We start from the raw sequence: 27,409 nt of genomic DNA, 5'->3' as shown, positions 1-27,409 counted from the left end.
GTCTTAAATGTTCATATTAACCCTCTACATGATCCTGGGGTTTTTATTTCACTATTGTCTCTGGTTTATGTGGTCAGCTCTGAGTCTTTTTAAACGTTGAATGTGTGAATTATACAAAGTTAAACAAATACACTTATCTAAATGTGGAGTGTGGCAAGTTTATTTGTACAGTACGATCGGTCCACAAAGTCATTCAAAAGAGCTTTACGGAATAAGAAAGATATTAAAATCACACAAATCAAAACATAAATAATCATCATAACATTAACATTAAAAGAGGAGGCTGTTGTGCTGTAAATTATAAATATTTGGATGTGTTTTAATAGTTTGTTCAAGCTCCGATGTTCCACAAAATGGACTTTTATGAGCTTTAAGTCGTGTTCTAAAGCAAAAGCGTCAAAAACAGACCTGGAGTTGTGTTTTGTTTCATTCACACATGTTTGAGTCACACTTTATTATTAGTCTGTCACATCCCCAAAGCTCAAAACGCGACGTTCCACCTTGTGATGTCATCAAGTGGTAGTTTTTTTTCAAGTGAACAGCTCCTTTTACCTTTAGTTCAGTCGAGATACGTGGCAATTTTTCCAGCACTGAAACGATCCAAGTGATTCTAGTGAAGAGTTTAAAAACACAGCGGAGCACTTCCTGTATCGCCCACATGATGACATCACAAGGTGGAACAGAGTGTTTTCTGTTTGAGAGAAGAACTCAGTCTAAATCTGCAGGTTTGTGTGTTAAACGTGTGAATGAAATAAAAAATAAAACACAACTCCGCTCTGTTTGTGACGAGGAAACGAGATTAGAACAGAGAGAAAAGTGTAACACGGGGCCTTTAATCTGCCCGGCGACCGCAGACGGAAACGTTATCGAAATCTGGTGTGAAGCGTCTCGTCTTTTACTTGTTCTCTGTTAAAACAAACTCATCAAATATCTTCAGTTTCCATCAGAGAAACATGTAGGAAACTGAACGCTCTCATTTTATTTGAAACTTGTGACTTAAACGTGCTTCTTTTACCCACGTAATCCGTCAGGTGCTGGTTCGTACTGTTTATCCTAAAGGGGGCGCTCTCACCCTTAGACTCTCTTCACAAAAACGCAGTAAACAGAATTATATTTAACAAGTAAGTATTTATGACATCACTTTCTTTTCACAAACTTCCACTTTGACGAGAGTTTTAAAAGTCCTGGACCTGATTTTGTTCGATATTTGAGTAAAAATACCTCAGTACGTGTAAATTTTGAGGTTGTTGAGGTGAAAATAAGTGCTGTCTGCGTCTAATTATGAAGCTTTTTTATTTGTATTTTTTATTTATTGCGTTTTAATCATGAGCACCGTGATGACAAAACTCTTATCAGGCCTCTAAAAGTTTTGAAAAGTGCTTATAAACTCATCATGGTGGATAATTAGGATGTTCTGAATGCAAAAAGTGAGCGAGGAGCGACTTAAGACACTGCAAAACTGTTTAAAATGAACTAGTTCTGTTTTTTGTATGTGTTTAAGACAGAAAAAACAGGTACAGTCTTTAAATAAAATGGCTGAATATTCAAAATGGCGGCAGAAGCGAAGCAGGACTGAACGCCAAAGGAGGAAACAAACACGTAGACGTCAGTTTGTGTGAGATTTATGACATATACACACAGATACACGTTAATACTTCATTTATTTTATTTAAACAGCACATTTACAAACGTCTTCAGCTGAACAAAGTGCATAAAAGTCTCAACCTTGTAGTTTCTTTCAGTTTTTCTTCACAAAAATAAAATAAATATGGTAAATATGTAGCGCAGGTTTTGTCCGACTGAACCAAAGTGAGAAAAATATGAAACAAAATGAGTCGATTCTGTAATAAAACCTGCATTTCAAATAAAACTGTGTCTTTTAATTCATTTATTTTAAAGTGTAAGTTACAAACATAAATAAAAATTCAGAAATAAATAATGAGCAGTGCAGATTTTCAGTTTTGTTTTTTGTGTTAATTAATAAATCATCAGGACGACTCCAGGATCTTCACTGGACTGAGGTCAGAAATCCATGACCCCTTCTGACCCCTGCCCTGAAGCATAAGGAGCGCAGTCTTCTGACCCTTGCCCTGAAGCATAAGGAGCGCAGTCTTCTGACCCCTGCCCTGAAGCATAAGGAGCGCAGTCTTCTGACCCCTGTCCTGAAGCATAAGGAGCGCAGTCTTCTGACCCCTGTCCTGAAGCATAAGGAGCGCAGTCTTCTGACCCCTGCCCTGAGGCGTAGGGGCAGGAGCAGTCCGAGCCCCGCCCTGACTCGGTGCTGCTGTCCCCGCTCTCTCTGCAGAACTGTCCCGTTTCAGGAAGGTGAACGTCATAATCAAACGCTGGATTGGTCTGTCCCCGTTTGTGTCGCTTCTGGACGTCCTCAAAAATCTGCAGAACCTTTTCGAAAAATAAACAAAATGTGGTTAATTTTACTCTAGAAGATTAAAGATTAAACTCAAACATGAATCAGTCCAAATACAACTTCAGAGGCTCAACGAGAAGAAACGACCAGAACATGGAGAAACATCTGAGAAGTCCATTTTGTAGAACACGCCGATTTAACGAAGAAAAACCTTAAATGGGCGTGGCCAGTTACCTTTGACTTAGGAATGAGCCCGACTCTGAAGAAGCCGATCTGCCCGGACTCGATCTTCGTGCAGTCCACCACAGTCGAGGCGATGTTCTCAGGAGACGGCCCGTCACACAACACCCCGTCCACCTAAGACGAGAAACGTTACGCAGACGTCACTACGGCCCGTGTACGACAGCGCGTCCCCGTCGCGTGCGCTGCGTCGGGCGGGGCTTCTGCTTCACCTTGTTTCCCAGCTTGGCGTAAACCTGGTTGTGATGCGTCGTGTCGGCTTCTCCCGTCGGATTGGCTGAAGTCACTGCGATGGGCCCGACCTTAAAGATGAAAAAGACGACGGCGGGTCACAGACGGAACATCGTGTCAAACTGTTTTAACGCGTTTGAACTTAGATACGGCGGTGGAGCGTAATAAAGTAAAAGCTGTAGCTGTAGTTTCCGTTTTCTCGTCTCACCAGGTTCATGAGGTGAGTGGCGACCGCACAGTCGGGGTTTCTGATGGCGATGCTTTGTGGCGTCCCGATATGTTTGGCCGCGTCCCCCAAACCAAAAACATCCATCCACGGACCTGGAAACGACGCAGAACCAACAATGAGATCTGTTACATTTAAAGAAACCTGCATAAACGGCTGAACTCTGACCTCGAGGGATGACCATGCTGATGGACGAGGGCCACGCCGCCTCCATAAAGTCCACCAGCAGGGGGCTCAGCAGGTGTCGCACGGGCTCCAGCTGTTTGATGGAGGAGATCCACATGGACATGGGTCTGTCCTCTGCCTGTTTCTTCACCCTAAAGTCGGACGTTACGACAGTGAAAACCAACGACTTCTTACGTGATCAACAGAGACCGAACGTGTCGTACTTGTAGGCTTTTACGACGGCGTCAGGGCGGCTGCACGCTGCTACGAGCACATACACCGTGTCTGTAGGCATCCCACACACGCCGCCGTTCTTCATGATATCTATGAGACAGTCACATGATCACGGTTTTATTATACATTTATATTTCCACACGGATTCATACACCAGACACACAGACTCTGGGGCGAGGGGGGTTCAGTTACGCAAAAAGTGGTGATATAAATGTTTTATTATGTGTAGAAACAAACAGGGGCGGAGTCAGATAGTTTTAGTAGGAGGAGCTAAAGGGGGGGGGCTGTGGTCTTCAATGGGGACCCTCACTTTACATGTTCATTTAGAGACTTTTAACACATTTGCGTCGCTGTTTTAAACCAGTTTAAATGTCGTCAGCCCCTGTGGTGATTTATAAAAGATAATACAGAATTATTTTTATTTTTTTTGGAATCATTTGTCTGTTATGCTTTTTTTAAATCAGTTGAGGCATTAAGTGATATTTTTACTTCATATATGTATTTACTGTAGATTTCAGACTCTTGAGCTTGAACTAAACTTTAAAATAAAATCTATTTTGTTCATAGATAAGCCGCACCTGAATATAAGCCGCAGGTTTTCATGATGTAATTTGACGCACACAGAGGTTTTTTGTTTTGTTTTAATTTTTAAACTGTGCCTGAAAATCAGCAACAGGGGACGAACACACCCACAGGTTTAGAAAATAAAACAGCACCAACACGGGCCATCTGCTTTTATTTCCTCTGAAAGCTTTTGACATTTTTTACATCGACTAACTTCTTTCCGTTGCCGCCTCTATTTCCTTCTTTAACGCTCAAACTTTACGTGCAGTGGCTCTATTTCCTTCTTTAACGGTCAAACTTTACGTGCAGTGGCTCTGTTTCCTTCTTTAACGCTCAAACTTTACGTGCAGTGGCTCTGTTTCCTTCTTTAACGCTCAAACTTTACGTGCAGTGGCTCTATTTCCTTCTTTAACGCTCAAACTTACGTGCAGTGGCTCTATTTCCTTCTTTAACGCTCAAACTTACGTGCAGTGGCTCTATTTCCTTCTTTAACGCTCAAACTTTACGTGCAGCGGCTCTATTTCCTTCTTTAACGCTCAAACTTTACGTGCAGCGGCTCTATTTCCTTCTTTAACGCTCAAACTTTACGTGCAGCGGCTCTATTTCCTTCTCTAACGCTCAAACTTTACGTGCAGCGGCTCTATTTCCTTCTTTAACGCTCAAACTTTACGTGCAGCGGCTCTATTTCCTTCTTTAACGCTCAAACTTTACGTGCAGTGGCTCTATTTCCTTCTTTAACACTGTGCTAATATAGTCTCAGTTTAAGTCAATGGGAAACGCTATAATGATGTAATGTAAATATAAACATGGAGGTAAAAATACTTTGATGTTTCTGTGTTTTCTGTGTTTTCTGACCTGCTATCCGCTCCACAGACGTTGCCTTTCGCGCAGGGACATGTGGGCAGACGTCAGCGCCGCCGCCGACTCCGCTCAGCTTAGCGATGGGCTTCCCCAAAGGAATCTGAGGCGACTCCAACGTGCTGCTAAACATCTGGGCCAAAAAGCAATACAAACTGACCAGACCGAAGACGACGGACGCGGCGATGTCGTAACCGAACGGCAGAAACCCCAATGCATCCAGCAGGAAACTAAGAATGATGAACTGGAAGCTGAGAGTGTACGCGAACCAGGCCACGCTGAGAAACAAGGCGGCGACTGTCACCAGCGAGTTAAACAACAACAAACTGACGATCCCCACGGCGACGTTAAACCCCCTCACGTCCCTGTAGAGGTCGCTATATCTGACCAACCCCCAGAAAAGCCACAACACCGCGTAGAGGAAAAAAACGGTACTCTCAAACGTTTTCCCTCGAGAGAACGCCACCGATCCGCAGAGTAACTGAAGCAGCCCCACGCCCACAACCACGGGGAGCAGAAGTAAATACGCAGAGCTAATGTGTCCATCCAGGAGCGCGAACGCCGCTAACACGCTACAAGCATGGCCCAAGACTTCAGCGTCTGCGTATTTGGAAAACCCCAGATGAGGCGCATTTTGGTGTTTGTCATTGGCTTTCAGAGTCACACATTTGACCCGGTTTAATAATGACTTGAAATATCCCTGTTTTTTATGGATTTTGAAACATGGCGTCATATTGAAAGACTCCATTAAAATCATACCTGCTGTTACGATGATTATAGCGACTTGGACGCCCTGCGCGGCTTTGGAAGACCTGGCTGCGATGGTTATACAGTAAACCGTAAAGAACAGCGAGTAGAACCCATGGAAAAGGCTTTTGGAGCAACTAAACAGAGCGAGGATGAAAAACAGGACGGAGGCGGCGGCTGAGCAGAGGACAGGAGACACGCTCAGAGGTTCACTCGAGAGAATCAAGAATCCCTCTGCAAATCTGAGCAACGCCATGAAAGCAAAAAAAAGGGCTGCCAGAGGATCCATCGCCCTGAAGAGGAGAACACAAACGCCCGACTGGAACAACGCGGCCGTCCACGACCAACAGATGAGGGCGGGGTGAAGCTCCAGACCGACCACAGGACCGGACAGCACGGCGGCGGAGACCAAGTTCAACACCAAACCTACGACAGTCACGTCAGAGCCGCTTAAACCGCGCTCGGACTTCACCACGACACTCGCGTCTTTTAAACCTGCTCCCGGGAACTTCCCTTTACCCCCAGTGATGAAAGAAAGTAAACGGTCGACGCCAAAATAAACCCCTGCAAGAACAACGAGGAGGTAAAAGGCGGCGACGGAGGTGCGGCCAAAACCTGGGATGCTCAAACCGGCGATCTGATGAGCACACGCTAAGCTAATGCTAATGGATATGATGGTTAAAATCACTTTCTTTGCTAAAAATGCGACAAAGCCGATGAGAAACAGGCCTAAGCTAAACGCAGCCAAACCAGGAGACAAGAAACTGAGCTCGTTCTGCTGCGTGACGATGAAGACCAGCCCCAAACTGAACCACAGCGACGAGACGGTCAAACACACCGTGGAAAACAGCTGCGCACGGCTCCGACGGCCACTGAGAGCTGCAGGAAAAACATCCAAACGTCAATGATTCACACGTGGCACGAAGGGAAAAGTAAAAACTTATATTAATACAAACCTGCATAAGCCAAGAGCAGAGCGAGGATGAGGAGCAGGATCCCCACGGCAGAGCGAGGGACGAGAGTGGGGCCGGACTCTGCATATGTAGAACCATACTGTCCATTAGAGCCAGAGGCGTAGTTATTCACGAGGAACAGAAGAGAACCTAAAGAAAAACAGAAAAAAGGTCTAAAGGGTCAAATGGTTTTAACCTCCTAGGACCTGGCGTCAAACATGAGGACAACACATTTTAAGTTGTTCTGGGCAACCAAATTTAGAATGTTCAGAAATGTTTCCAATTATATATTTATTTATTTATTTATTTATTTATTCATTTATTATAAAGGCATATGTCTGCACTTCAAATGAGCCACATTGTTCAAGAGTCACATTTGTTGTTTCTCATTTTGTTTTTAAAAATGTTGCTGTTTCAGCGTCTTAAGAAATAGTTTTTACAAATCATTATCCAAATGTTTAATCAACATGATTAAAATGTCACATTTGATTTGATCACTTTTTCAGAAACTACATAATGTAAAAAGATAATTCTTTGTTTTTACATCATCAGGTCCAATCAGCCCAAAGAAAAACGAGAAATGAACAAAGCGACGAAAGATCTGGAGTCTGAGTCACATTAAATCAACAAAATGTAGATTCACTCGTTTATGAGTCTGTGGATAAACAGAAGAGTTTAAGAATAAAACCCCAGGACCACAACATCTGTCCCATTTACTACAGCTCATTTTCAGTTGGACAAATACTGTGTACAAAAGTACATATACTGCAGGTGAAAGTACATATACTGCAGGTGAAAGTACATATACTGTGTGTGAAAGTTCATATACTCTGATAGAAGTACATATACTCTGATAGAAGTACATATACTGTGATAGAAGTACATATACTCTGATAGAAGTACATATACTGTGATAGAAGTACATATACTATGTGTAAAAGTACATATACTGTGTGTAAAAGTACATATACTGTGTGTAAAAGTACATATACTATGTGTAAAAGTACATATACTGTGATAGAAGTACACATACTGTGTGTAAAAGTACACATACTGTGTGTAAAAGTACATATACTGCAGTAGAAGTTCTCTTACCTCCGGAGATGGTGAGGATGCCCACAGAGAGGTGCAGTGGCTGCTGCTCTTCACTCATGGAGCTGGTGGTGCTTGTTGCTGTGGTGCTCTTGTGGTGCTCCTGTGGTGCTCCTGTGGTGCTCCTGTGGTGCTCCTGTGGTGCTCCTGTGGTGCTCCTGTGGTGCTGGTGGTGCTCCTGTGGTGCTTGTTCTTCTTATGCTCGTGTTGAACTTGGAGCTCGAGGCTTTAAGCGTCTTTGCGCTGTGACGTCAGCACGTCAGAGAAACTTGAGCCGAGCTGCGCCTTCAGGAAAAAACCACTGGAAAAAGTGTGAATCACACTCAAACTTTTGTTTTGAACCTGTGGAAAGACCAGGACCAGTGTCCAGCAGCGTGAAGAGGTCAAGATAGACACGATGAGGGCTGTATGTACTCTGTGTACTCCGTGTACTGTGTACTGTGTGTACTCTGTGTACTCTGTGTACTGTGTACTCTGTATACTCTGTGTACTCTGTGTACTGTGTACTCTGTGTACTGTGTACTCTGTGTACTGTGTACTCTGTGTACTCTGTGTACTGTGTACTCTGTGTTTTACATTCACTCCGGGCTCAGTCTGCTCTCGGAGCTGTGGTCAGTTTTCTGGACAGTACAAAATAACAGAGGGCTCAGTCTGGACGCGCAGCTCCGGGTTAAATCTGAGTCTGATTGAGCCGGAGCCGGAGTCGGAGCCGGAGCCGGAGTCGGAGCCGGAGCCGGAGCCGCACCTGCCCGCAGCTTTTTCACTATAAATAAATGAATCTCGTGTGTGACCCGCTTCACTTCACACAGGCTCTGATCCAAAGGAAACTCTCCGAGAAATATGAGACGAGCGAGACACGAGTCTGTGTCACAAAGTCTGTGAGTAATGAGGGACTTTTTTTTTTTTTTTTTTTTTTTAAAGAGGAGTGAGTTGTGGGAGGAGACAGAGAGAGTCCGCTTCAATAAGAAGCTGCACAGAGCTTCAGTAAAACACAGAGTGAAGAAAGTCTGAAGAGAAGCAACAGAGACCAGAGAGACTGAGGTGAGAGGAGCTTCATCTCCAACATCCTGCTCTTCATATTAATTATTAATATTTATACAGAGTGTGGACTGTGCGGTACTTGTTTTGTGACTGGTCCAAACACATTTGGTGCCAGGTTGTTTAGTTCTTAGGCTGTTGTTTGTCTCTCTCGTGTCTTTGTATCATGAGCTCATCACCTGGAGACTGACCTGTGTGTGTCAGCAGGAGTTTAGGTCTTAGGCTTTTTTTTTTAATTTATTTTTTATTTTTTTACCAGTCTCTCTTTTAGTTGGCGTGAGTTTGTATTATTTATATTCTGTGCTCCTCTGGCCACAGTATCTCCTGACTCTCCTCTGACAATGACCTGTGTGTTTCTGTCAGCAGGTGTCGCTGTTTCTGCCCGTACACTGTGGTATTTGTTGTATTTTTGTACCTGTTAACTCTTTGAGACGCGATGGCAAAGCGAGTGGCCGTCCTCTTGTCCGGCTGTGGCGTCTACGATGGGACAGAGGTCCACGAGGCGTCTGCGGTCCTCGTGCACCTGAGCCGAGCTGGAGCTAAGGTCAGACTCTGTGGAACCTTCCGTCAGCAGGGAGTTTGTTTTAATGTTTATTTTTCATTTATTTATTTCAGGTTCAGATGTTTGCTCCGAATATTCCCCAGATGCATGTAGTGAACCACCGTGAGGGGAAGCCCACAGAGGAGACGCGCAGTGTCCTGGAGGAGAGCGCTCGTATCGCCAGAGGAGAGGTCAGCGATCTGGCCACGCTGGACGTCTCGGCCTTTGACGCTGCGATTATCCCAGGTCTTTAATGTGTTTTACTTCACATTCTTACTCCACCTGGAGGTTTCATTCAACAACTGTATGTTTAATGTGTAAATATATATATATATATATATATATATATATATATATATATATATATATATATATATATATATATATATATATATACCACACCCCCCACTGACCCGGGACAGTCCCAAGTTTGAGCCCTGAAACCAGTGATTTGTCCAAGTTTTATACAAGAAATGTTCCAGGTGTCAATATGATCCAAACCAGGACTAAACCAGGACTAAACCAGGACTAAACCAGGACTAAACCAGGACAAAACCAGGACTAAACCGGGACAAAACCAGGACTAAACTGGGACTAAACCAGGACTAAACTGGGGTTAAACCAGGACTAAACCAGGACTAAACTGGAACTAAACCAGTACTAAACCAGGACTAAACCAGGACTAAACCAGGACTAAACCAGGACTAACCTGGGGCTAAACCAGGACTAAACCAGGCCCTGCCCCTGTCAGACCCGTGGGAGTTTGAATGGGGTCAAACATAATACACCTCCACTAGAGGGCGGGGTTTTTAGCTTCGATATATCGCTGAAGTAAATAGAGACGATAAACGATAAAACTGAAACTCATTTACACGACACAAAAAGCCCAGAGCAGATTTAAATCACAAAAACTATGATAAATCTGCAATATTGTTCAAAATCATGAGCTGCGATAAATAAACAGAAGCAAAATTAAACAGTTTAGTCGTTAGTTTGAGTCTGTAATGAGTCAGACACGTTATTTATTCAAACTTTTACAGCTCAAATCTGATCATACAGACAAAAAATAAACAAAAATGTCCCAGTAGAGCAAAGAAAAATGTCCATGGTAATAATAACCCCAAAAATATGACTCCATGTTTCATAAACTGAAGGAGAAGTGGACGTTCAGGCGACGTGTGGGTGTGAACGTGTTTCTCCCTGTCGACCTCCATCTGCTCCGTGTGTTTCAGGTGGGTTTGGTGTGGCCAAGAACCTGAGCGACTGGGCAGTGAAGAGTAAAGACTGCAGCGTCCATCCCGACGTGGAGAAGCTCATTAAGTCCTTTCACAAAGCCGGAAAACCTCTGGGAATGTGCTGCATCGCTCCTGTTCTGGCCGTTAAGCTCCTGCCTGCGTGTGAGGTGACTGTGGGCCAGGACAAAGAGTGTGAGAAGTAAGACTTGTTTTATTTTTATTACTATTATTTTATTGTATTTTATTTTGTTTTATTTTGTTTAATGAATCTATTTTTTATGTATTAATTTAATTTAATTTGTATTTAATTATTATTTTTTATTTATTTATTATAGTGTTTTTTTATTAATTTGTATTTAGTAATTTGTATTTATTTATATTTATTTATTTGTATATTTTTATTTATTTTTATGTATTTATTTTATATTATATTAATTTGTATTTATTTTATCTTTATTACATTTTTAATTATTTTTATTAATTCATTTTATTTATTTTTTATGTATTTACTTTTATATATTTTAATTTACTTATGTATTTAATTATTTGATTTGGTATTAATTTGTATTTATTTTATCTTTATTACATTTTTAATTATTTTTATTAATTATTTTTATTAATTCATTTTATTTATTTTTTATGTATTTATTTTTATATATTTCAATTTACTTATGTATTTAATTATTTTATTTTGTATTAATTTGTATTTATTTATTTTATTTTAATTTATTTATTTATTATATACATTTTTTTCTTTTTTTTTTTCTCTTGTTTTTCAAACTCCTGACCGTTTGCCTCGCACAGATGGCCTTACGCACAAACCGCCGGTGCCGTGAAGTCCCTGGGATGCAAACACGTGAACAGGGAGGTGGATGAGGCTCACGTCGACATGAAAAATAAACTGGTCACGACCTGCGCCTTCATGTGCAACGCCCCCGTCCACCAGGTGTTTGACGGAGTGGGCGCCATGGTCAGAGAGGTGCTCAAACTCGCCTGAGCAGGAAGTACAGAGAGGACGAGCGTGGAACTGCGGCTTTATTTGAGTTTTGTGTTCACGTTAAATAAATTATGACTCTTACCTTGTTTGTGTTTGCGTTTTCATCTGTAGTGAGTGTTTGTGAAACTGATGTGTCTTTATAAAGAACGTTAAGTGTGACGAGGTTTAACTGAAGAGGAAATAATTTGATATAAACAAAAATAAGACATAACACACTCACACATTCACACACAGACGCTGGGGATGAAGGGGTTAAGTGTCTTGCCCAAGGACTCTATCAATGTTTATTTTGAGATCGGGATTTGACCTGACAACTTGTAGATTAGTGGACAAATGCTCTACCAACTGAGCCGCTAAACACACAAATAAATGCAGATTTTTCTTAATGATCTCCCATTAAAAAAAAAACAAAAACACAGTAACACAAAGAGAAAATACACAGTGTAACATAAGAGCACCTGATCCTCCCTGAGCTCATTTTAGAAACAAATCAGGGCTGGACTTGGTTAAAACACAGACGGGAGAGAACACGGGGAAGATGCCACCGTGGAGCAGAAGTGGTGGAAACTGTTGTTGTGTCCTTAAGCAAGACACTTCACCCTCCTTAACTCGTGTAAATGTGACGTGTGAGTGTTTGGGGTGAGTTTATCGTCGTTTCACCTCTGATTATCAAATTAACATCTGTACAAAACATGTTTGCTCTGTTGTTCTGATGTTGCTGTAGATATTTTTTAATATAATAGCTACATTTCTACTTTTTTATATTATTATTATTACAGTATTCAGTGTTTTTATGAGTTGTGTTCACTGACAATGGCATTAAAAGTCTTGTGATTCTGATTCTGTTCACTTCTTTTGCTTTTTTTTTACATTTACAGAAGATTTTTGTGTGTAGAGTCTGTGCACCAGAGCAGAGGCTTTTTCAGAGGCTTAAATGTTTTATGGAGTCTTCCCTCACACCGTCTCACTCTTGGTTCACTGGACACATCGTTTTGGTCCCTCGGGTTTAAGTTTATGTGTCACATTTACCTGAGGAAGAGCAGACGGACTCATAAAAGTGAACTAAAAGTGAGACAGTGTGCGGGAGTCCTCTTAAAACATTTCTGAAGAAGGTTTTTGCATTTTCCGGAGCTGAGGACAAGCATTTTCTGCAGAATTCACTCACATAAAGCTCCTCCTGGAACCTGTGGTCTTGTTTGGATCAGCAGATGTCTAATTTAAGACATTCATTGGTTTAATTAGTTTGATTATTTGAGAAAGATACATTACAATCCAACTTTACACTGTTTCAGGTCATGTTTTATTTATCAAAACGAGTGTGAAACGAGTCGGCTACAGCACAGCAGCAGCTTTAATGAACTTTTACATCTGCATTAAAGTAAATATAAGGACAAACACGTCAAACACAGATCAGAAAAGATTATAATCTTGTTTTAGAGAAATGATTGAAGCGATCTGTGCCGCAGGCCAACACGGCGGCGTTGAACTTCCTGGGTCGGTCTGAATCCTGAAGGAGACACGTGTGAGTGAGTTTGTTCCAGTTTTTGATTTGAAATGTGCAGGAGCGGTCGTCCTCACCTCGATGGGGAACGCACACGTGGGCACGTACCGGATCACAAACCCGCAGCGTCTGTTTGGGGACGTGTTGGGGTCGCTGGCGTGTACGAGGAGGCCGTCGTGAACCTGACAAACCGACACGTGAGGTTATAAAGCCGATAAAAGCCACTGAGTCGTGTCTTTACTCACAGACATCTGGCCCGCTAACAAGGGGCACAGCACGGCCCGCTCCGCCTGCACCAGCTCCTCGGGGATCTCCTGGTTTACGGTCAGCATGTTCCCCGGACGTACGGCCGAGCGATGGGGGAGCAGGCCTGAGCGGTGAGTACCTGAGACGAGGAGGGTTTAATAAAGATAAAACTGTCACAAATCCAAAACCATCCTGTAGATCAAAGTAATACACCTCTGAGTCTCAGTCTAATAAAAATAAATGACTTTTTATTCCTGTTTCCCTGAGAATTATGGTGGGGAGCTCAGCGTAGAGCCGTTACTCCTTCATCGAGGGGAGCACCTGTTCGCCTCCTGGACACCTCCCCGGGGAGGAGTTCCGGGGATGGTCCACCAGGAGGAGGACACGCCACAGGGATTGTGTCTCTGGGCTGGAGACGCCTTGGGGTCCCACCTGAGGAGCTGGAGGACGTGTCTGGGGTGAGGGAAGTCTGATTTAGTCCTGGTTTAGTTCTGGTTTAGTCCTGGTTCACACTGACATCTTTGATACAGTTTGTATAATACAGGTTGTGTGGCCCGGTATGACCCGGTGTGACCCGGTATGACCTGGTATTACCTGGTATGACCTGCAGTGCACCATTGTCCTGGAGTGAGTCGTCCAGAGCGAGCCACACGGACAGGACTGGGCCTCCGTCGATGCCCCAGTACCTGCAGGAGCGGTTGGTGTTAGTGGGACGTCCCGGTGCAGCCAGAGTAAACACACACACACACACACACACACCTACACACACACCCCCACACACACACACGTACTTCATGTCCTGATGCCACGCCACATACGGCAGCTCCTCCTCCTCGCCACCGTCACGTTCCAGCGCGGGATATTTACAGATGAAACGCGAGTCCAGCAGGATCACGTCGGGCCCCAGGACGGCCCTGACCGCGTCCAGGACCCGAGGGTGTTGGGTCAGAGCCAGGACCCAGTCGTACTTCAGGTGGACGTTATGGAGACTGTAGCTCGTGTACTCAACGCCTAAAGAACAAAAACAGAACACGAGGATAATTTAGCTCAAGAGGAAACGAAGAGACTTTTAGACGAGAAGCTGCGACCGACGTGAGCTGTATCTGTGAAACACGAAACTGTAGATCTGGACACATCAGCGTCCTGGTTTAGTCCTGGTTTAGTCCTGGTTCAGTCCTGGTTCAGTCCTGGTTTAGTCCTGGTTTAGTCCTGGTTCAGTCCTGGTTCAGTCCTGGTTTAGTCCTGGTTCAGTCCTGGTTCAGTCCTGGTTTAGTCCTGGTTTAGTCCTGGTTCAGTCCTGGTTTAGTCCTGGTTTAGTCCTGGTTTTGTCCTGTTTTAGTCCTGGTTTAGTCCTGGTTTAGTCCTGGTTTAGTACTGGTTTAGTTCTGGTTTAGTTCTGGTTTAGACCTGGTTTAGTCCTGGTTTAGTTCTGGTTTAGTCCTGCTTTAGTCCTGGTTCAGTCCTGGTTCAGTCCTGGTTCAGTCCTGTTTTAGTCCTGGTTTAGTCCTGGTTTAATCCTGGTTTAGTTCTGTTTTAGTCCTGGTTTAGTCCTGGTTTAGTCCTGGTTTAGTCCTGGTTTAGTCCTGTTTAAGTCCTGGTTTAGTCCTGTTTTAGTCCTGTTTTAGTCCTGGTTTAGTCCTGGTTTAGTACTGGTTTAGTTCTGGTTTAGTTCTGGTTTAGACCTGGTTTAGTCCTGGTTTAGTTCTGGTTTAGTCCTGCTTTAGTCCTGGTTCAGTCCTGGTTCAGTCCTGGTTCAGTCCTGTTTTAGTCCTGGTTTAGTCCTGGTTTAATCCTGGTTTAGTTCTGTTTTAGTCCTGGTTTAGTCCTGGTTTAGTCCTGGTTTAGTCCTGTTTTAGTCCTGGTTTAGTCCTGTTTTAGTCCTGGTTCAGTCCTGGTTTAGCCCTGTTTTTGCCTGGAATGTTCCACAGCATGACATTACGTCTAACTCCATGGAAACAAACAGGCCAAGTTACAGGTCAGATCTGTGGAGAGACGATGCGTGTGCTTTTTTTTGTAGATGTTTTTGAGTAAGAAAAATAAAAAGATAAGTTTAATACACGATTATGGAACAGGATGGGATTAAAAACGTCCAGAGACCAGCATGTAGTGGACCTCGACTGTGTTTCAGACTGTGCCCAGGTGCATTCTGGGACGTGCCACTCACCAAACTGCTCCTCGAGTCGAGAGAAGGCGAGTCTGGCGTCGCTCAGCTCCTCCTGGGTCAGGACGGGCAGCGGGGAGAGGAAACCCTCCTGGACGTACGCCTCCTGGAGGTCAGAGCGTGTCGTCATCGTCTGGGTCGTGTTTTCAGCTCAGACCTGAGCCGCAAAAACAGAAAAGACACGAGTTTAAATCATCATGTGGTTTTTGAGTTTAGCAACAAAACATCATCAGAGGATCAGGAGAAATGGGGAACATTTCAGGACCACGACCTGGTTTAGACCTGGTTTAGACCTGGTTTAGTCCTGGTTTAGACCTGGTTTAGTCCTGGTTTAGACCTGGTTTAGTCCTGGTTTAGACCTGGTTTAGACCTGGTTTAGTCCTGGTTTAGACCTGGTTTAGTCCTGGTTTAGACCTGGTTTAGTCCTGGTTTAGACCTGGTTTAGTCCTGGTTTAGACCTGGTTTAGACCTGGTTTAGTCCTGGTTTAGACCTGGTTTAGACCTGGTTTTTTAATCCTGTTTAGTCCTGGTTTAATCCTGTTTTAGTCCTGGTTTAGTCCTGTTTTAGTCCTGGTTTAGTCCTAGTTTAGTCCTGCTTTAGTCCCGATTTAATCCTGTTTTAGTCCTGGTTTAGACCTGGTTTAGACCTGGTTTAGTTCTGAGTGTTGGCTTTATTCATGACCCAAAGATCATCCCTTGTGGTAATTGAACCCTCCACCTCTCACCTGTGTCTCTCACCTGTTTGTCTCACCTGTGGCTCTCACCTGTGTCTCTCACCTGTGTCTCTCATTTGTGTCTCTCACCTGTTTGTCTCACCTGTGGCTCTCACCTGTGGCTCTCACCTGTGTCTCTCACCTGTGTCTCTCATTTGTGTCTCTCACCTGTTTGTCTCACCTGTGGCTCTCACCTGTGGCTCTCACCTGTGTCTCTCACCTGTGTCTCTCATTTGTGTCTCTCACCTGTTTGTCTCACCTGTGGCTCTCACCTGTGGCTCTCACCTGTGTCTCTCACCTGTGTCTCTCACCTGTTTGTCTCACCTGTGGCTCTCACCTGTGTCTCTCACCTGTGTCTCTCACCTGTGGCTCTCACCTGCGGCTCTCACCTGTGTCTCTCACCTGTTTGTCTCACCTGTGTCTCTCACCTGTGTCTCTCACCTGTGTCTCTCACCTGTGTCTCTCACCTGTTTGTCTCACCTGTGGCTCTCACCTGTGTCTCTCACCTGTGTCTCTCACCTGTTTGTCTCACCTGTGTCTCTCACCTGTTTGTCTCACCTGTGGCTCTCACCTGTGTCTCTCACCTGTGTCTCTCACCTGTTTGTCTCACCTGTGTCTCTCACCTGTGTCTCTCACCTGTGTCTCTCACCTGTGTCTCTCACCTGTGGCTCTCACCTGTGTCTCTCACCTGTGGCTCTCACCTGTGTCTCTGACTTGTGGCTCTCACCTGTGGCTCTCACCTGTGTCTCTCACCTGTGGCTCTCACCTGTGTCTCTGACTTGTGGCTCTCACCTGTGGCTCTCACCTGTGTCTCTCACCTGTGGCTCTCACCTGTGTCTCTGACTTGTGGCTCTCACCTGTGACTCTCACCTGTGGCTCTCACCTGCGTCTCTCACCTGCATCTCTCACCTGCGTCTCTCACCTGCGTCTCTCACCTGCGGCTCTCACCTGTGGCTCTCATTTGTGTCTCTCACCTGTGTCTCTCACCTGTGGCTCTCACCTGTTTGTCTCACCTGTTTGTCTCACCTGTGTCTCTCACCTGTGGCTCTCGGTTGTGTCCACTTCTCTTTAGTCTGATCTTATTTAAACACAAATCCTGGAAAGTCCCGTTTTGAATCACCTCATTATTTTTGAGCTGAAGTTTCTGTGGAATAACCAAAGATAATCTGGGTCGTGACCTGTCGGGCGTGGCGTGTTTGTGGCGTGGTGTGTTTGTGGCGTGGCGTGTTCGTGGGCGTGTGCGTGGGGGTGACACACAGAAACCTGAAACGCTCAAACGCTCATTGTCCAGTAACATTAGCAGCAAACGTCCTGGAACAATCACTTTACAAACACTTGGATTAGTGAGGGTTTTTTATGTGTCAGTCATTAACCTGAAAGTCACACAGAGCAGGAGGAAAAGGAACGAATCCCACAAGAATTTATAAGAAACGAACCATTTCCTTCACTTGGGCCTTTCCTCTGAATTAAACTAATCATTAATCGCAGCTTTGTAAATGTAAATTCCCCGTTTAGATTAACACGACTTTGATCCGACTCCAGACACAAAGACACTGGAGCGTTTGACCCACACGGAAGAAAAACACCAGCTCCTGCACAGAGAGGGAAGATTTTACACAGAGATGAGTAAAAACATGAATAATTATTATAAACATCGTGATTTTTGTCTGTTCTGTTCATTTCGCATCAGTTTGTGTCTAATTAGCAACGAAAAATCAACTATAACAGCTGCTTTTTCTTTGTTCTGTGCAGGTCAAACCAAAATAACAGGATAAAACAGCCCCATGTCCCATAATCCTTTCAATTTAATAAAGTAACTGTAATCTGAATACATTAATGAAAGAGTAACTGGACCAGATTATAGTTACTCAACAATAATACTCTGAATATGTTTCATGACTTTGATTATATTTTTACCATTAATGTGACTGACCACAGTGTTTATATTTGATTATTTATTATTTATTTGACAACATAAGTTACATAAAACAACATTTATTATTATAACATAAAATAATTTAAGCTTGTGGAGTTTGATTTAAGGCCGGGGCTGGTGTTTGGGGGACAGGGGGGACAGGGGGGACAGTTTAAGGCCGGGGCTGGTGTTTGGGGGACAGGGGGGACAGTTTAACCTCCTGAGACCCGGTGTCCTCATCTGTGGACAACATTTTGGGTTGTTTAGGCCACAGTGCAAATTTTTAGAAGAACAGCAACAAGAACATGTTCAGTTTTGAATATTTCTAAGAGTTTAGAATATTTATTTATTTTTTATTTGTATTTATTTTTATTTTTTAATTTTTTAATTTTTTTTTATTTCACTTAATTTATTTTATTTATTTTGTATTCATTTTTTATTTTTATTTAAAGGCTTATATCTTCCTGCACAAATGAGACACATAGTTCCTAGAGGCACAATTGTTTCTCTATACAAATAAAGTTTAATTGATTTAGGTTTTTTTTACACAAAATGTCTGTGTTCAAGCTCTTAATAGTTTTTGCAAATGAAGTCCTGCAAGAGCTCGGGTCTCAGGAGGTTAAGGCCGGGGCTGGTGTTTGGGGGACAGTTTAAGGCCGGGGCTGGTGTTTGGGGGACAGGGGGGACAGTTTAAGGCCGGGGCTGGTGTTTGGGGCACAGGGGGTGGTGATTCTTCTGTGGCTGCTCTTCGTGGCGTGTCCTTTTGTCGCCCTCTGCTGGTCGTCTGGCGTTACTACAGCGGTGTGTGAGCACAGGGTCTGTGGGGGGGGGCTGCGTCTTCTTCAGGAGCCTCTGCAGCAGCAGTTTGTCCGATCTCTCTCGTTTGAAGTCGTCTTCATAAACTCTGAGCTGTGGAGAGTCACACACACATGACACACACATGTGACACACACATGACACACACATGACACACACACGGGCCCCGGGGCCGGAGCCCTGTGTAAAACTCAAGTACATGTTTGTGTACAGTGAACATGGAGCTGTGCAGTTACCCACCTGCTCCTGCAGTAGCGCCACCTGCTGGCGCAGCTCCTCCCTCTTCTTCCTCAGCCTGCGGTTCTCCTGCAGCGTGTTTTTATGGCTGTTATGCTCCGTTTGAAATTCTGCTTCATAAATCTGGGTCTGCTGACACAGGACATCAATATGGCCGTCAGCCAAATCATACAATGTGATCTCTCACTTTTCTCCTGCAGATCCCACTCCCCTGAGCCTCCACTGGGGGGCGCAATTCACCCTCTAATGTCACTGCTGAGCTTAGCAGATCTTTCCCTGGCAACAGCAGCAGAGTTTAGAGGTTTAGGTTTAGAGAGTCAGAGCGTGTCCCACCTGACACTGCATCGCCTGCAGCTGCTCCTTCAGGTCCTGCACCTCCTGTAGCTCCTCTCCCTGTGCAGAGGAGCAGGGCCCCCCCAGCTCTGCCTGTGGACCCCCCAGCTCTGCCCGTGGACCCCCCAGCTCTGCCCGTGGACCGGGAGCAGCTGGGATGAGTGTTGGTGACAGTCTGGGGCCTCGGGGAGGAGCGGTGCTTGATGACACTGTCATAAAGTTGCCCTGTGGTACAGAAACAGCACACATCATGTACTGATATAATGTACTGAGAGAGCAGGGAGAGAGAGAGAGTACCTGTGTAGACGGGGCGCTCTGCTCTGAGGGGGGGTCTGAGGGGGGCAGCCTGCTCTCCATGTGCCTGATGTGCTCCTGTAACTCCTGGTTCCTCTTCACCTCCAGCATCAGAGCGTGTTCATAGTAATCCTTTACTCCCTGCAAATGGTCAAGCACAAACGCTTCTTTAATTGTGCTGTACTTTGTTTGTGCAGTACTTTGTTTGTGCAGTACTTTACCTGTGCAGTACTGTAGTTGTGTGTAGTACTTGTGTCTTATTTACCTGCTGGTGCTCTGCTTTGAGCAGTAGTTTGCTGTTGTATGTTTTTATGGCTGAGTTCTCCAGCTCCAGAGCCTCCACTCTCTGTTGCAGACTGAGGGTCATACTGCGATACACTTGGTCCCATTCCTCGTTCAGCTTCATCAACTGAAACACATCATCATCATCATCATCGTCTCCATTTTGAATATGACATCATCACAGTGACCTCAGGGCTCTGAGGTCAGACGTCCACTGTGTCAGAGGGACAGGTCCATAACAGCTGTGGACACCTGCTCTACACTCACACTAGCCCCGGTCTGGTCTGGTCTGGTCCAGTTTGGTGGAGTTAGAGGCCAAAGCTTGTAAAAATGATAAAACGTGCAAATTCACTATTATTTTTCACAACAGCAGTGTTCACACATCGCCCACAATCCTCTGGACTTCAGAGACTCGCAGTAATGTACCACATCAGCAGAGCGCGAGGGGCACAGAGCTGAGGCCCGAGCTGAGGCCCGAGCTGAGGCCCGAGCTGAGGCCCGAGCTGAGGCCCGAGCTGAGGCCCAGGCTGGAGGTCTGACCTGGGGTGAGGCCCTACCTCTTTGTTGATGCGTCGCAGCTCTGTGTTTTTGTTGAGCAGTTGCAGTTTCTCCTGGTCTGTGGAGGTGACCGTCATGCTGTCGGTGATAAGAGTGACCTGCTCCTCTGAGGAGAGCAGCCTGTGAGCCTCAGGAGCCACGGGAGCCACAGGAGCCACAGGAGTCTCAGGAGCCTCAGGAGCTGAACCCTGTGACCTGCAACAGAGGAGCCAGAAATAAAGTCACAACCAACAGTCACAGTTCCATTAATACACAAAGACTGTCAGACACTTCTGAACACCCACTCACTTTAAGTGCACTCACTGAGACTCGAACGAGAGCCATTATGTACGAGCGCGTGCACAGTCACATTATGCACGCCGACGAGCGCGTGCACAGTCACATAGTGCACGCCGACGAGCGCGTGCACAGTCACATTATGCACGCCGACGAGCGCGTGCACAGTCACATTATGCACGCCGACGAGCGCGTGCACAGTCACATAGTGCACGCCGACGAGCGCGTGCACAGTCACATTATGCACGCCGACGAGCGCGTGCACACTCACATCGTGCACGCCGACGAGCGCGTGCGCACTCACATCGTGCACTCAAACTACAACTTTGACTTGAAATCACTTCCCAACATTAACCTTCCTCTAAACATGTGTGTTAGTTTGTTTGGTGCACACACACACACACACACACACACACACACACACACACACACACACACGTGTAAACAGATTATTACAGTAATAATGTGAAACAAACACGAGTCAAACAGAGCGGCTCTTTTACATGAAGCTTTGAGCTTCATTTACATATCGATGCTTCATTTACATATCGATGTCCTCCGGTCTCATCCTTCTCTCAAAATGGGAAGCGCTGCATGAAATAGAAGAGGAAATATTTGCTGAGATTAATTACTCCAACCGCTGTTGTTCCCGCAGGCCCCGGTGTGAGGTCGACGAGAGGAGCGAGGAAGAGGAGACAGTGAGGAAGAGGAGGAGGAGGAGAGGAGGAGGAGAGGAAGAGGAGAAGATGAGGAGATGCAGCGCCCTAAGGAGCGAGCGGCTGGAGGAGGAACACAGGGAGAAACCGAGGATGTGACCCCTGTGGACCTGTTTGAACACACACACACAGACACAGACATATATATATATATATATATATATATATATATATATACACACACACACACATACATACAGGCTCTTCTGTCCTCCACTCGTTCTCTGTTTTAATGGCCCCTGTTTGAACTCGTCCTCAGTATAAAAGACTCATGTCCACAACCTCAAACAGTCAGACTCAAACTCTACTATGGACAAGACCAAAGAGCAAAGGAACCACAAACCAAACTGTAGACCTGCACTAGACGTACAAGACCACGGATAATCCCCCTCGATCTGGAGCTCCACGCGAGATCTCACCCCCTGGGGTCAAAATGACACAAGAACAAAGAGCAAAAATCCCAGAACCACACGACCGAGTGAATGACCTGCAGAGAGCTGGGACCAAAGTGACAAAGGCACCATCAGTAACACACTACACCCCAGGGACTCAAATCCTGCAGTGCCAGACGTGTCCCCTACTTAAGACGGGACATGTCCAGGCCCGTCTGAAGTTTGACAGAAGCATCTGGATGATCCAGAGGAGGACTGGGAGAATGTCACATGGTCAGATCGAACCGAAATATAACTGTTTGGTAAAAACTCAACTTGTCGTGTTTGGAGAGAGAATGCAGAGTTTCATCCAAAGAACATCAGACCTACTGTGAATCATGGGGGTGGAAACATCATGCTTTGGAGCCATTTTTCTGCAAAGGGACCAGGACGACTGATCCATGTAAAGGACAGAATGAACGGAGCCATGTATCATGAGATTTTGAGAGAAAACCTCTGTCCATCAGTGAGGACATTGAAGATGAAACGTGGCTGTGTCTTTCCACGTGACAATGATCCCAAACACATCACCTGGGCAACGAAGGAGAGGCTTCGTAAGAAGCATTTCAATATCACGGAGTGGCCCAGTCTCCAGATCCCAACCCCAGAGAAAAGCTTTGGAGGGAGTTGAAAGTCCATGATGGCTCAGTGTGTGGCTCTGCGTGGCTCCGTGTGTGGCTCCGTGTGTGGCTCTGTGTGTGGCTCCGTGTGTGGCTCCGTGTGTGGCTCTGTGGATGTGGCTTTTGTTTGATGATAAACACATTAACATTGGTTTTGCTTCATTTGCAAACTGTTGATTAATGTTTATCGACTTTCCGCATAATAAAGTCACACTATGGAACTCAAGCTGAGGTATTTGTACAGTTTATGTTTGTTTGTGTTTAGTTTCTTTAACACTTGATTTAAAGCTGCACATGAATCATAAAAGTATATTTTCACTATGAATGTTTTTATTGTGCCTATGAATGAGCTTGCATCTCCACAGACCTGGCGTGGAGGAGGCACATCTGCACGACCTTTGTATTTTTCTACATTATTACAAAATAACTCACATTCACACACACACACTCTCACACTTACTCACACCCACACACAGTCTCACACACATTCACACACACCCCTTCACACACACACACACATTCACACACACCCCTTCACACACACAGACATTCACACACACCCCTTCACACACACAGACATTCACACACACCCCTTCACACACCCACCCACACACACATTCACACACACCCCCACACACATTCACACCCCCCCCCCCCACCCCCACACACCCCCCCACTCACACACACACTCACACAGACACTGGGGGTGAGGGGGGTTAACTGTCTTGCCCAAAGGCACAACAGTAGCGTTCACCTGTGGGAGCTGAAATTGCACCACCGACCTGTGGCTCAGTGAGCCACGTGAGCCGCTCCACGCCACAGAGTCGCGCCAATAACGATCAAACTGTGGAGTGAAAACTGAAACTCATATTTGAGCGTCCGACACAAACGGCACATGTGCGCGGAGCCGTTGCCGTGGCAGCGCTCCGTTCTGTATTCCGTGGCGTTGTTGGGATCACACTGGGCTCCACGCTTCCTGATCCTCAGCCTCTGACAGACAGCGCTCCAGTGTGACCCACTTTCACTAACTTTGTCTTGTTTTTGAAAGGACAGAGCAGCTCCAACAGTATGAAAATCCACTGTCACGGCCACCGATAAAAAGAACATAATGTTTCCTTGAGCCACTGGCGACAACACACCAGGGATTTAAAACATGTTTCCACTGAAACGGGAAGTGAAACGAGCTGCAATGTCAACTTCACTTGTGTAATTTTAAACCACAAGAGAACAGCCTTCAGATAAAGTCCATAACCTCCATATAACCTCAATACAACCTTTATATAAGTGTATAATCTGTGTACTACGTCTATATAACCTTTATATAACAAGTGTATAATCTGTGTACTACGTCTATACAACCTTTATATAACAAGTGTATAATCTGTGTACTACGTCTATACAACCTTTATATAACAAGTGTATAATCTGTGTACTACGTCTATACAACCTTTATATAACAAGTGTATAATCTGTGTACTACGTCTATATAACCTTTACATAACAAGTGTATAATCTGTCTACAGTGTAACCCAGACATAGACTAAATAAAAAGATACATACGCTTTTTTTCCCTCTATGTTTGACATGAAATCAGACAAAATTTTTCATGTTTTAGTTCCATTAGGATTAACAAAATTATTTCTATTTACTAAATGACAGAATAATGACAGAATGTTTTTTTTAAAGATAATTTTTCATGACTTTCTTCAAAGTCAGAAGTTCACATACATTTCATTAGTATTTTGGTTCCATTGCCTTTAAACTTTGATTTGGGTCAAATATTTTGGATTTTCCGTCCGCAAACTTCTTACAATAGTTGACAGGAGTTTTGTCCCGTTCGTCCAGACAAGTTTGTGTCCGTCTCACTCGCACAGGCCTCTGTCTGTTCATACATTTACAACAGGACTGAGATCAGGGCTTTGTGATGGCCACTCTAAAACATCAACTTTGTTATCCTTAAGCCTCTTTGTCATCCTTAAGCCTCTTTGTCATCATTAAACCTCTTTGTCATCCTTAAGCCTCTTTGTCATCCTTAAGCCTCTTTGTCATCCTTAATCCTCTTTGTCATCCTTAAGCCTCTTTGTCATCCTTAATCCTCTTTGTCATCCTTACGCCTCTTTGTCATCCTTAAGCCTCTTTGTCATCCTTAAGCCTCTTTGTCATCCTTAATCCTCTTTGTCATCCTTACGCCTCTTTGTCATCCTTAAGCCTCTTTGTCATCCTTAAGCCTCTTTGTCATCCTTAATCCTCTTTGTTATCCTTAAGCCTCTTTGTTATCCTTAAGCCTCTTTGTTATCCTTAATCCTCTTTGTCATCCTTAAGCCTCTTTGTCATCCTTAATCCTCTTTGTCATCCTTACGCCTCTTTGTCATCCTTAAGCCTCTTTGTCATCCTTACGCCTCTGTCATCCTTAAGCCTCTTTGTCATCCTTAATCCTCTTTGTTATCCTTAAGCCTCTTTGTTATCCTTAAGCCTCTTTGTCATCATTAAACCTCTTTGTTATCCTTAATCCTCTTTGTCATCCTTAATCCTCTTTGTCATCCTTAAGCCTTTGTCATCCTTAAGCCTCTTTGTTATCCTTAATCCTCTTTGTTATCCTTAATCCTCTTTGTCATCCTTAAGCCTCTTTGTCATCCTTAATCCTCTTTGTCATCCTTAATCCTCTTTGTCATCCTTAAGCCTCTTTGTCACCAGTTTGGCCGTATGCTTCAGACCCATTTGTTGCTTTAACTTCCTGGCTGATGTGTTGAGATGTTGCTTCAGTTTTTCCACATAATGTTTCTTTCTTTCCTCCTGATGCTTCTGTTTTGTGAAGTGCACCAGTCCGTCCTGCAGCAAAACAAGCCCACGACACGATGCAGACACCCCCGTGTTTCACAGTCGGGATGGTGTTTCTCAGGATTACAAGTTTCCCCCTTTTTCCAATGCTCATTATGGTCAAACAGTTGAGTTTTAGTTTGGTCAGACCACAGGACATGTCTCTAAAAATGAACTGTGTGTGTTTTTTTCTGTTTCTTTTGGAGTAATGTCTTCTTCCTGTGTTTGTGTTTAATTGTTTGAACAGATGAACAGTTCTCTTCCTCATATTTTGACTGATTTCTTTTGACTTTCTCATGATGTTACACAAAGAAGCAGAGTGTTTCAGGTGAGCGTCTGATAACTCATTAACTTAAATATTGTCAATAAACCAATCAGACACTTCCAAAGACATGACATCATCATCTGGGCTTTTCAAAATACAGTAAAGACATAGTGATCTTACTGTATATTAACCTGAAAAAATGTCAAAAAAAAAATCCTTCTGTCATTATTTAGTCATTTAGCAAATAGAAATAATTTTGTTTATTCTAATTGACCTAAAACAGGAAAAGTTTAGTCTGATTTCATGTCAGACAAAAAAACAAAAAAGAAAACCCGAAAAAACGTATGTGTCTTTTTATGTATTGAATGTGAACTTCTGGTTTCAACTGGGAAACCTCAACCTGTATATAATCTCTATAAAACCTGTTATAGGAAAGATGACAAAAGCAAAAGTACGCACACACACACACGCACACACCCCCCCACACACAGACACACACAGCGTATTCAAACTTTCTGTGTGTGACATCATGGGAAAATCCACCAGACGAGGTCATCTATTAACAAACATCAGCTCAACTCAGTGTTTGGCTGCTTTTCTAGTTGTTTTTTTTTAAGTTTTTAACCATTTTCACCAATTTATTTAAGTCTAACAACAATTTAAAAAACTTAATCAAATAGTCCACACTTACGTCACACACTCACACTGTGCCTGAGTCTCACCACTGCTTCAGTTTAGTAAATACATACTTATATATCTGTGTGTACTCTGTAAATACACACTCATATTGCACTCACCACGCTTCCTCAGACATGTCAGCTCCGTCCATGCGATCTTCTGCCGTTGACGCCGACAGAGACGGAGCAGAGGCGAGGGACAGCGCGTCTCCGTCCATGTCCGCCGCCGCCGCACACTAACCCTGCGCGTGTGTGTGTTGATCTGCGAGACTCGACAAAAAGCAGTCATAGGTTTGATAATGAAAGAGGAAGTAGAGGAACCGCACCGTGCGTAGTTACTGCACATACATGTAAACTTCTAGGTAGCAACTGTTTGTTTTGAGAAAATGGGAAACTCCACAGAGGAACGTGTGAGTCTGCGTACGGTTCAAACCTAAACTCAACTGCAGTAACTAAAGCGTGCCGAGGTAGAGCCTGCGAATAGATGTGCATAATTTGTACGTGATTGCACATTACGGCAGATGTAACTGATTATAACACATACATTTATTCATGACAAATAATGATAGGGTCAGGCTGATTGCGTTCAAATGCTCGGTTCATTAACAGGAGCCGGGAAAAGAAAGCTCCAACAGGTTAATGAGAAAATCACATGCTCTTCCAAGGAACAATCAGGCAAATTAAAGGATCTGCGCTAATTAGGCTCTTCTATGCCAAACAATTTCCACTCTTTTAAACCCTCATTGAGTCAACTACACCAGAGCAAATATATGTGGAGGATACTGAGACCGAGGTGGCGTTAGATTAAGATCAGAGCTGTGGTCGTCGCTCGGAGCTCAGGTGGAAACGCACGAAGACTTTTACAGATTAAAGAGCGTTCATGCTTTCAGTTAAACGATAACATCAGCCGTGCTTTTGTCGAGGAAAAAGCTTTTGTCTTGGAACACAAAACCCCCCTGTGTCGTTCAGTGTAATTAAAAAAGTCATTGTATAAAGTCCTGATATCCTGGGATGTCTTTTTGTAGTTTCGAGGGTTTCTCTCTGAACTGTTTGACAAGTTTT

The 27,409-nt window shown here is 44.3% G+C and overlaps 4 protein-coding genes across 8 annotated transcripts; 1 reads left to right on the top strand and 3 right to left on the bottom strand.

Annotated features, from left to right (window-relative positions):
* Nucleotides 1-1,810: 1,810 nt before the first annotated feature.
* Nucleotides 1,811-7,858, bottom strand: si:ch211-153b23.4 (uncharacterized protein LOC335392 homolog). Its single transcript, XM_033974289.2, has 9 exons — nucleotides 7,682-7,858; nucleotides 6,590-6,736; nucleotides 4,884-6,512; nucleotides 3,455-3,554; nucleotides 3,234-3,382; nucleotides 3,048-3,160; nucleotides 2,821-2,910; nucleotides 2,603-2,725; nucleotides 1,811-2,403 (listed from the first exon to the last, which is right to left on the bottom strand). The coding sequence occupies exons 1-9, from the start codon at nucleotides 7,737-7,739 to the stop codon at nucleotides 2,023-2,025; spliced, it is 2,790 nt and encodes a 929-aa protein (XP_033830180.1). The 5' UTR covers nucleotides 7,740-7,858; the 3' UTR covers nucleotides 1,811-2,022.
* Nucleotides 7,859-8,629: 771 nt separating this feature from the next.
* Nucleotides 8,630-11,561, top strand: si:ch211-153b23.5 (uncharacterized protein LOC321177 homolog). Of its 2 annotated transcripts, none has more exons than XM_033974258.2 (5): nucleotides 8,630-8,719; nucleotides 9,083-9,260; nucleotides 9,332-9,503; nucleotides 10,490-10,691; nucleotides 11,297-11,561. In XM_033974258.2, the coding sequence occupies exons 2-5, from the start codon at nucleotides 9,153-9,155 to the stop codon at nucleotides 11,487-11,489; spliced, it is 675 nt and encodes a 224-aa protein (XP_033830149.1). In that variant the 5' UTR covers nucleotides 8,630-8,719; nucleotides 9,083-9,152; the 3' UTR covers nucleotides 11,490-11,561. The 2 variants fall into 2 exon arrangements, with proteins under 2 accessions (XP_033830149.1, XP_033830150.1); XM_033974259.1 differs by having other exon boundaries at nucleotides 8,688-8,719; nucleotides 9,080-9,260.
* A 1,266-nt stretch (nucleotides 11,562-12,827) lies between these two features.
* On the bottom strand, nucleotides 12,828-16,990 carry zgc:174917 (uncharacterized protein LOC565650 homolog). 3 transcript variants are annotated; one of them, XM_055224770.1, is made up of 7 exons: nucleotides 16,968-16,990; nucleotides 15,401-15,554; nucleotides 14,028-14,247; nucleotides 13,831-13,922; nucleotides 13,236-13,375; nucleotides 13,068-13,172; nucleotides 12,828-12,996 (listed from the first exon to the last, which is right to left on the bottom strand). In XM_055224770.1, the coding sequence occupies exons 2-7, from the start codon at nucleotides 15,525-15,527 to the stop codon at nucleotides 12,910-12,912; spliced, it is 771 nt and encodes a 256-aa protein (XP_055080745.1). In that variant the 5' UTR covers nucleotides 15,528-15,554; nucleotides 16,968-16,990; the 3' UTR covers nucleotides 12,828-12,909. The 3 variants fall into 3 exon arrangements, with proteins under 3 accessions (XP_055080745.1, XP_033830255.1, XP_055080744.1); XM_033974364.2 differs by lacking the exon at nucleotides 16,968-16,990 and adding an exon at nucleotides 16,214-16,257; XM_055224769.1 differs by lacking the exon at nucleotides 16,968-16,990 and adding an exon at nucleotides 16,149-16,166.
* A 1,483-nt stretch (nucleotides 16,991-18,473) lies between these two features.
* Nucleotides 18,474-26,601, bottom strand: si:ch211-153b23.7 (uncharacterized). 2 transcript variants are annotated; one of them, XM_055224762.1, is made up of 7 exons: nucleotides 26,468-26,601; nucleotides 20,545-20,740; nucleotides 19,971-20,114; nucleotides 19,709-19,846; nucleotides 19,412-19,636; nucleotides 19,082-19,207; nucleotides 18,474-18,934 (listed from the first exon to the last, which is right to left on the bottom strand). In XM_055224762.1, exons 1-7 carry the CDS (start codon nucleotides 26,563-26,565, stop codon nucleotides 18,716-18,718), a joined length of 1,146 nt encoding a protein of 381 aa, XP_055080737.1. In that variant the 5' UTR covers nucleotides 26,566-26,601; the 3' UTR covers nucleotides 18,474-18,715. The 2 variants fall into 2 exon arrangements, with proteins under 2 accessions (XP_055080737.1, XP_055080736.1); XM_055224761.1 differs by having other exon boundaries at nucleotides 19,082-19,210; nucleotides 26,468-26,592.
* Nucleotides 26,602-27,409: the final 808 nt, after the last annotated feature.

The sequence above is a fragment of the Periophthalmus magnuspinnatus genome, chromosome 10 (genome assembly GCF_009829125.3).
Source record: "Periophthalmus magnuspinnatus isolate fPerMag1 chromosome 10, fPerMag1.2.pri, whole genome shotgun sequence".
NCBI lineage: Eukaryota > Metazoa > Chordata > Actinopteri > Gobiiformes > Gobiidae > Periophthalmus > Periophthalmus magnuspinnatus.
Note: the sequence above shows the minus strand (reverse complement) of the source record. Positions and strands in the feature narration are given on the sequence as shown.

What these genes read in the sequence shown, in the direction of transcription:
- si:ch211-153b23.5 (XM_033974258.2), top strand. Translation starts at nt 9,153, where the DNA reads ATGGCAAAGCGAGTGGCCGTCCTCTTGTCCGGCTGTGGCGTCTACGAT. An exon ending in TGAGCCGAGCTGGAGCTAAG is followed by an intron (nt 9,261 to 9,331) that starts GTCAGACTCTGT and finishes TATTTATTTCAG; the next exon opens with GTTCAGATGTTTGCTCCGAA. An exon ending in TGACGCTGCGATTATCCCAG is followed by an intron (nt 9,504 to 10,489) that starts GTCTTTAATGTG and finishes CGTGTGTTTCAG; the next exon opens with GTGGGTTTGGTGTGGCCAAG.
- si:ch211-153b23.4 (XM_033974289.2), bottom strand. Translation starts at nt 7,739, where the DNA reads ATGAGTGAAGAGCAGCAGCCACTGCACCTCTCTGTGGGCATCCTCACC. An exon ending in GCCGTCGTAAAAGCCTACAA is followed by an intron (nt 3,383 to 3,454) that starts GTACGACACGTT and finishes GTCCGACTTTAG; the next exon opens with GGTGAAGAAACAGGCAGAGG. An exon ending in ACGCCAAGCTGGGAAACAAG is followed by an intron (nt 2,726 to 2,820) that starts GTGAAGCAGAAG and finishes TTCTCGTCTTAG; the next exon opens with GTGGACGGGGTGTTGTGTGA.
- si:ch211-153b23.7 (XM_055224761.1), bottom strand. Translation starts at nt 26,565, where the DNA reads ATGGACGGAGACGCGCTGTCCCTCGCCTCTGCTCCGTCTCTGTCGGCG. An exon ending in TGCGACGCATCAACAAAGAG is followed by an intron (nt 20,115 to 20,544) that starts GTAGGGCCTCAC and finishes GATGTGTTTCAG; the next exon opens with TTGATGAAGCTGAACGAGGA. An exon ending in TGGCGCTACTGCAGGAGCAG is followed by an intron (nt 18,935 to 19,081) that starts GTGGGTAACTGC and finishes GACTCTCCACAG; the next exon opens with CTCAGAGTTTATGAAGACGA.
- zgc:174917 (XM_055224770.1), bottom strand. Translation starts at nt 15,527, where the DNA reads ATGACGACACGCTCTGACCTCCAGGAGGCGTACGTCCAGGAGGGTTTC. An exon ending in TCGACTCGAGGAGCAGTTTG is followed by an intron (nt 14,248 to 15,400) that starts GTGAGTGGCACG and finishes TTTGTTCTTTAG; the next exon opens with GCGTTGAGTACACGAGCTAC. An exon ending in CGTGTGCGTTCCCCATCGAG is followed by an intron (nt 12,997 to 13,067) that starts GTGAGGACGACC and finishes TGTCTCCTTCAG; the next exon opens with GATTCAGACCGACCCAGGAA.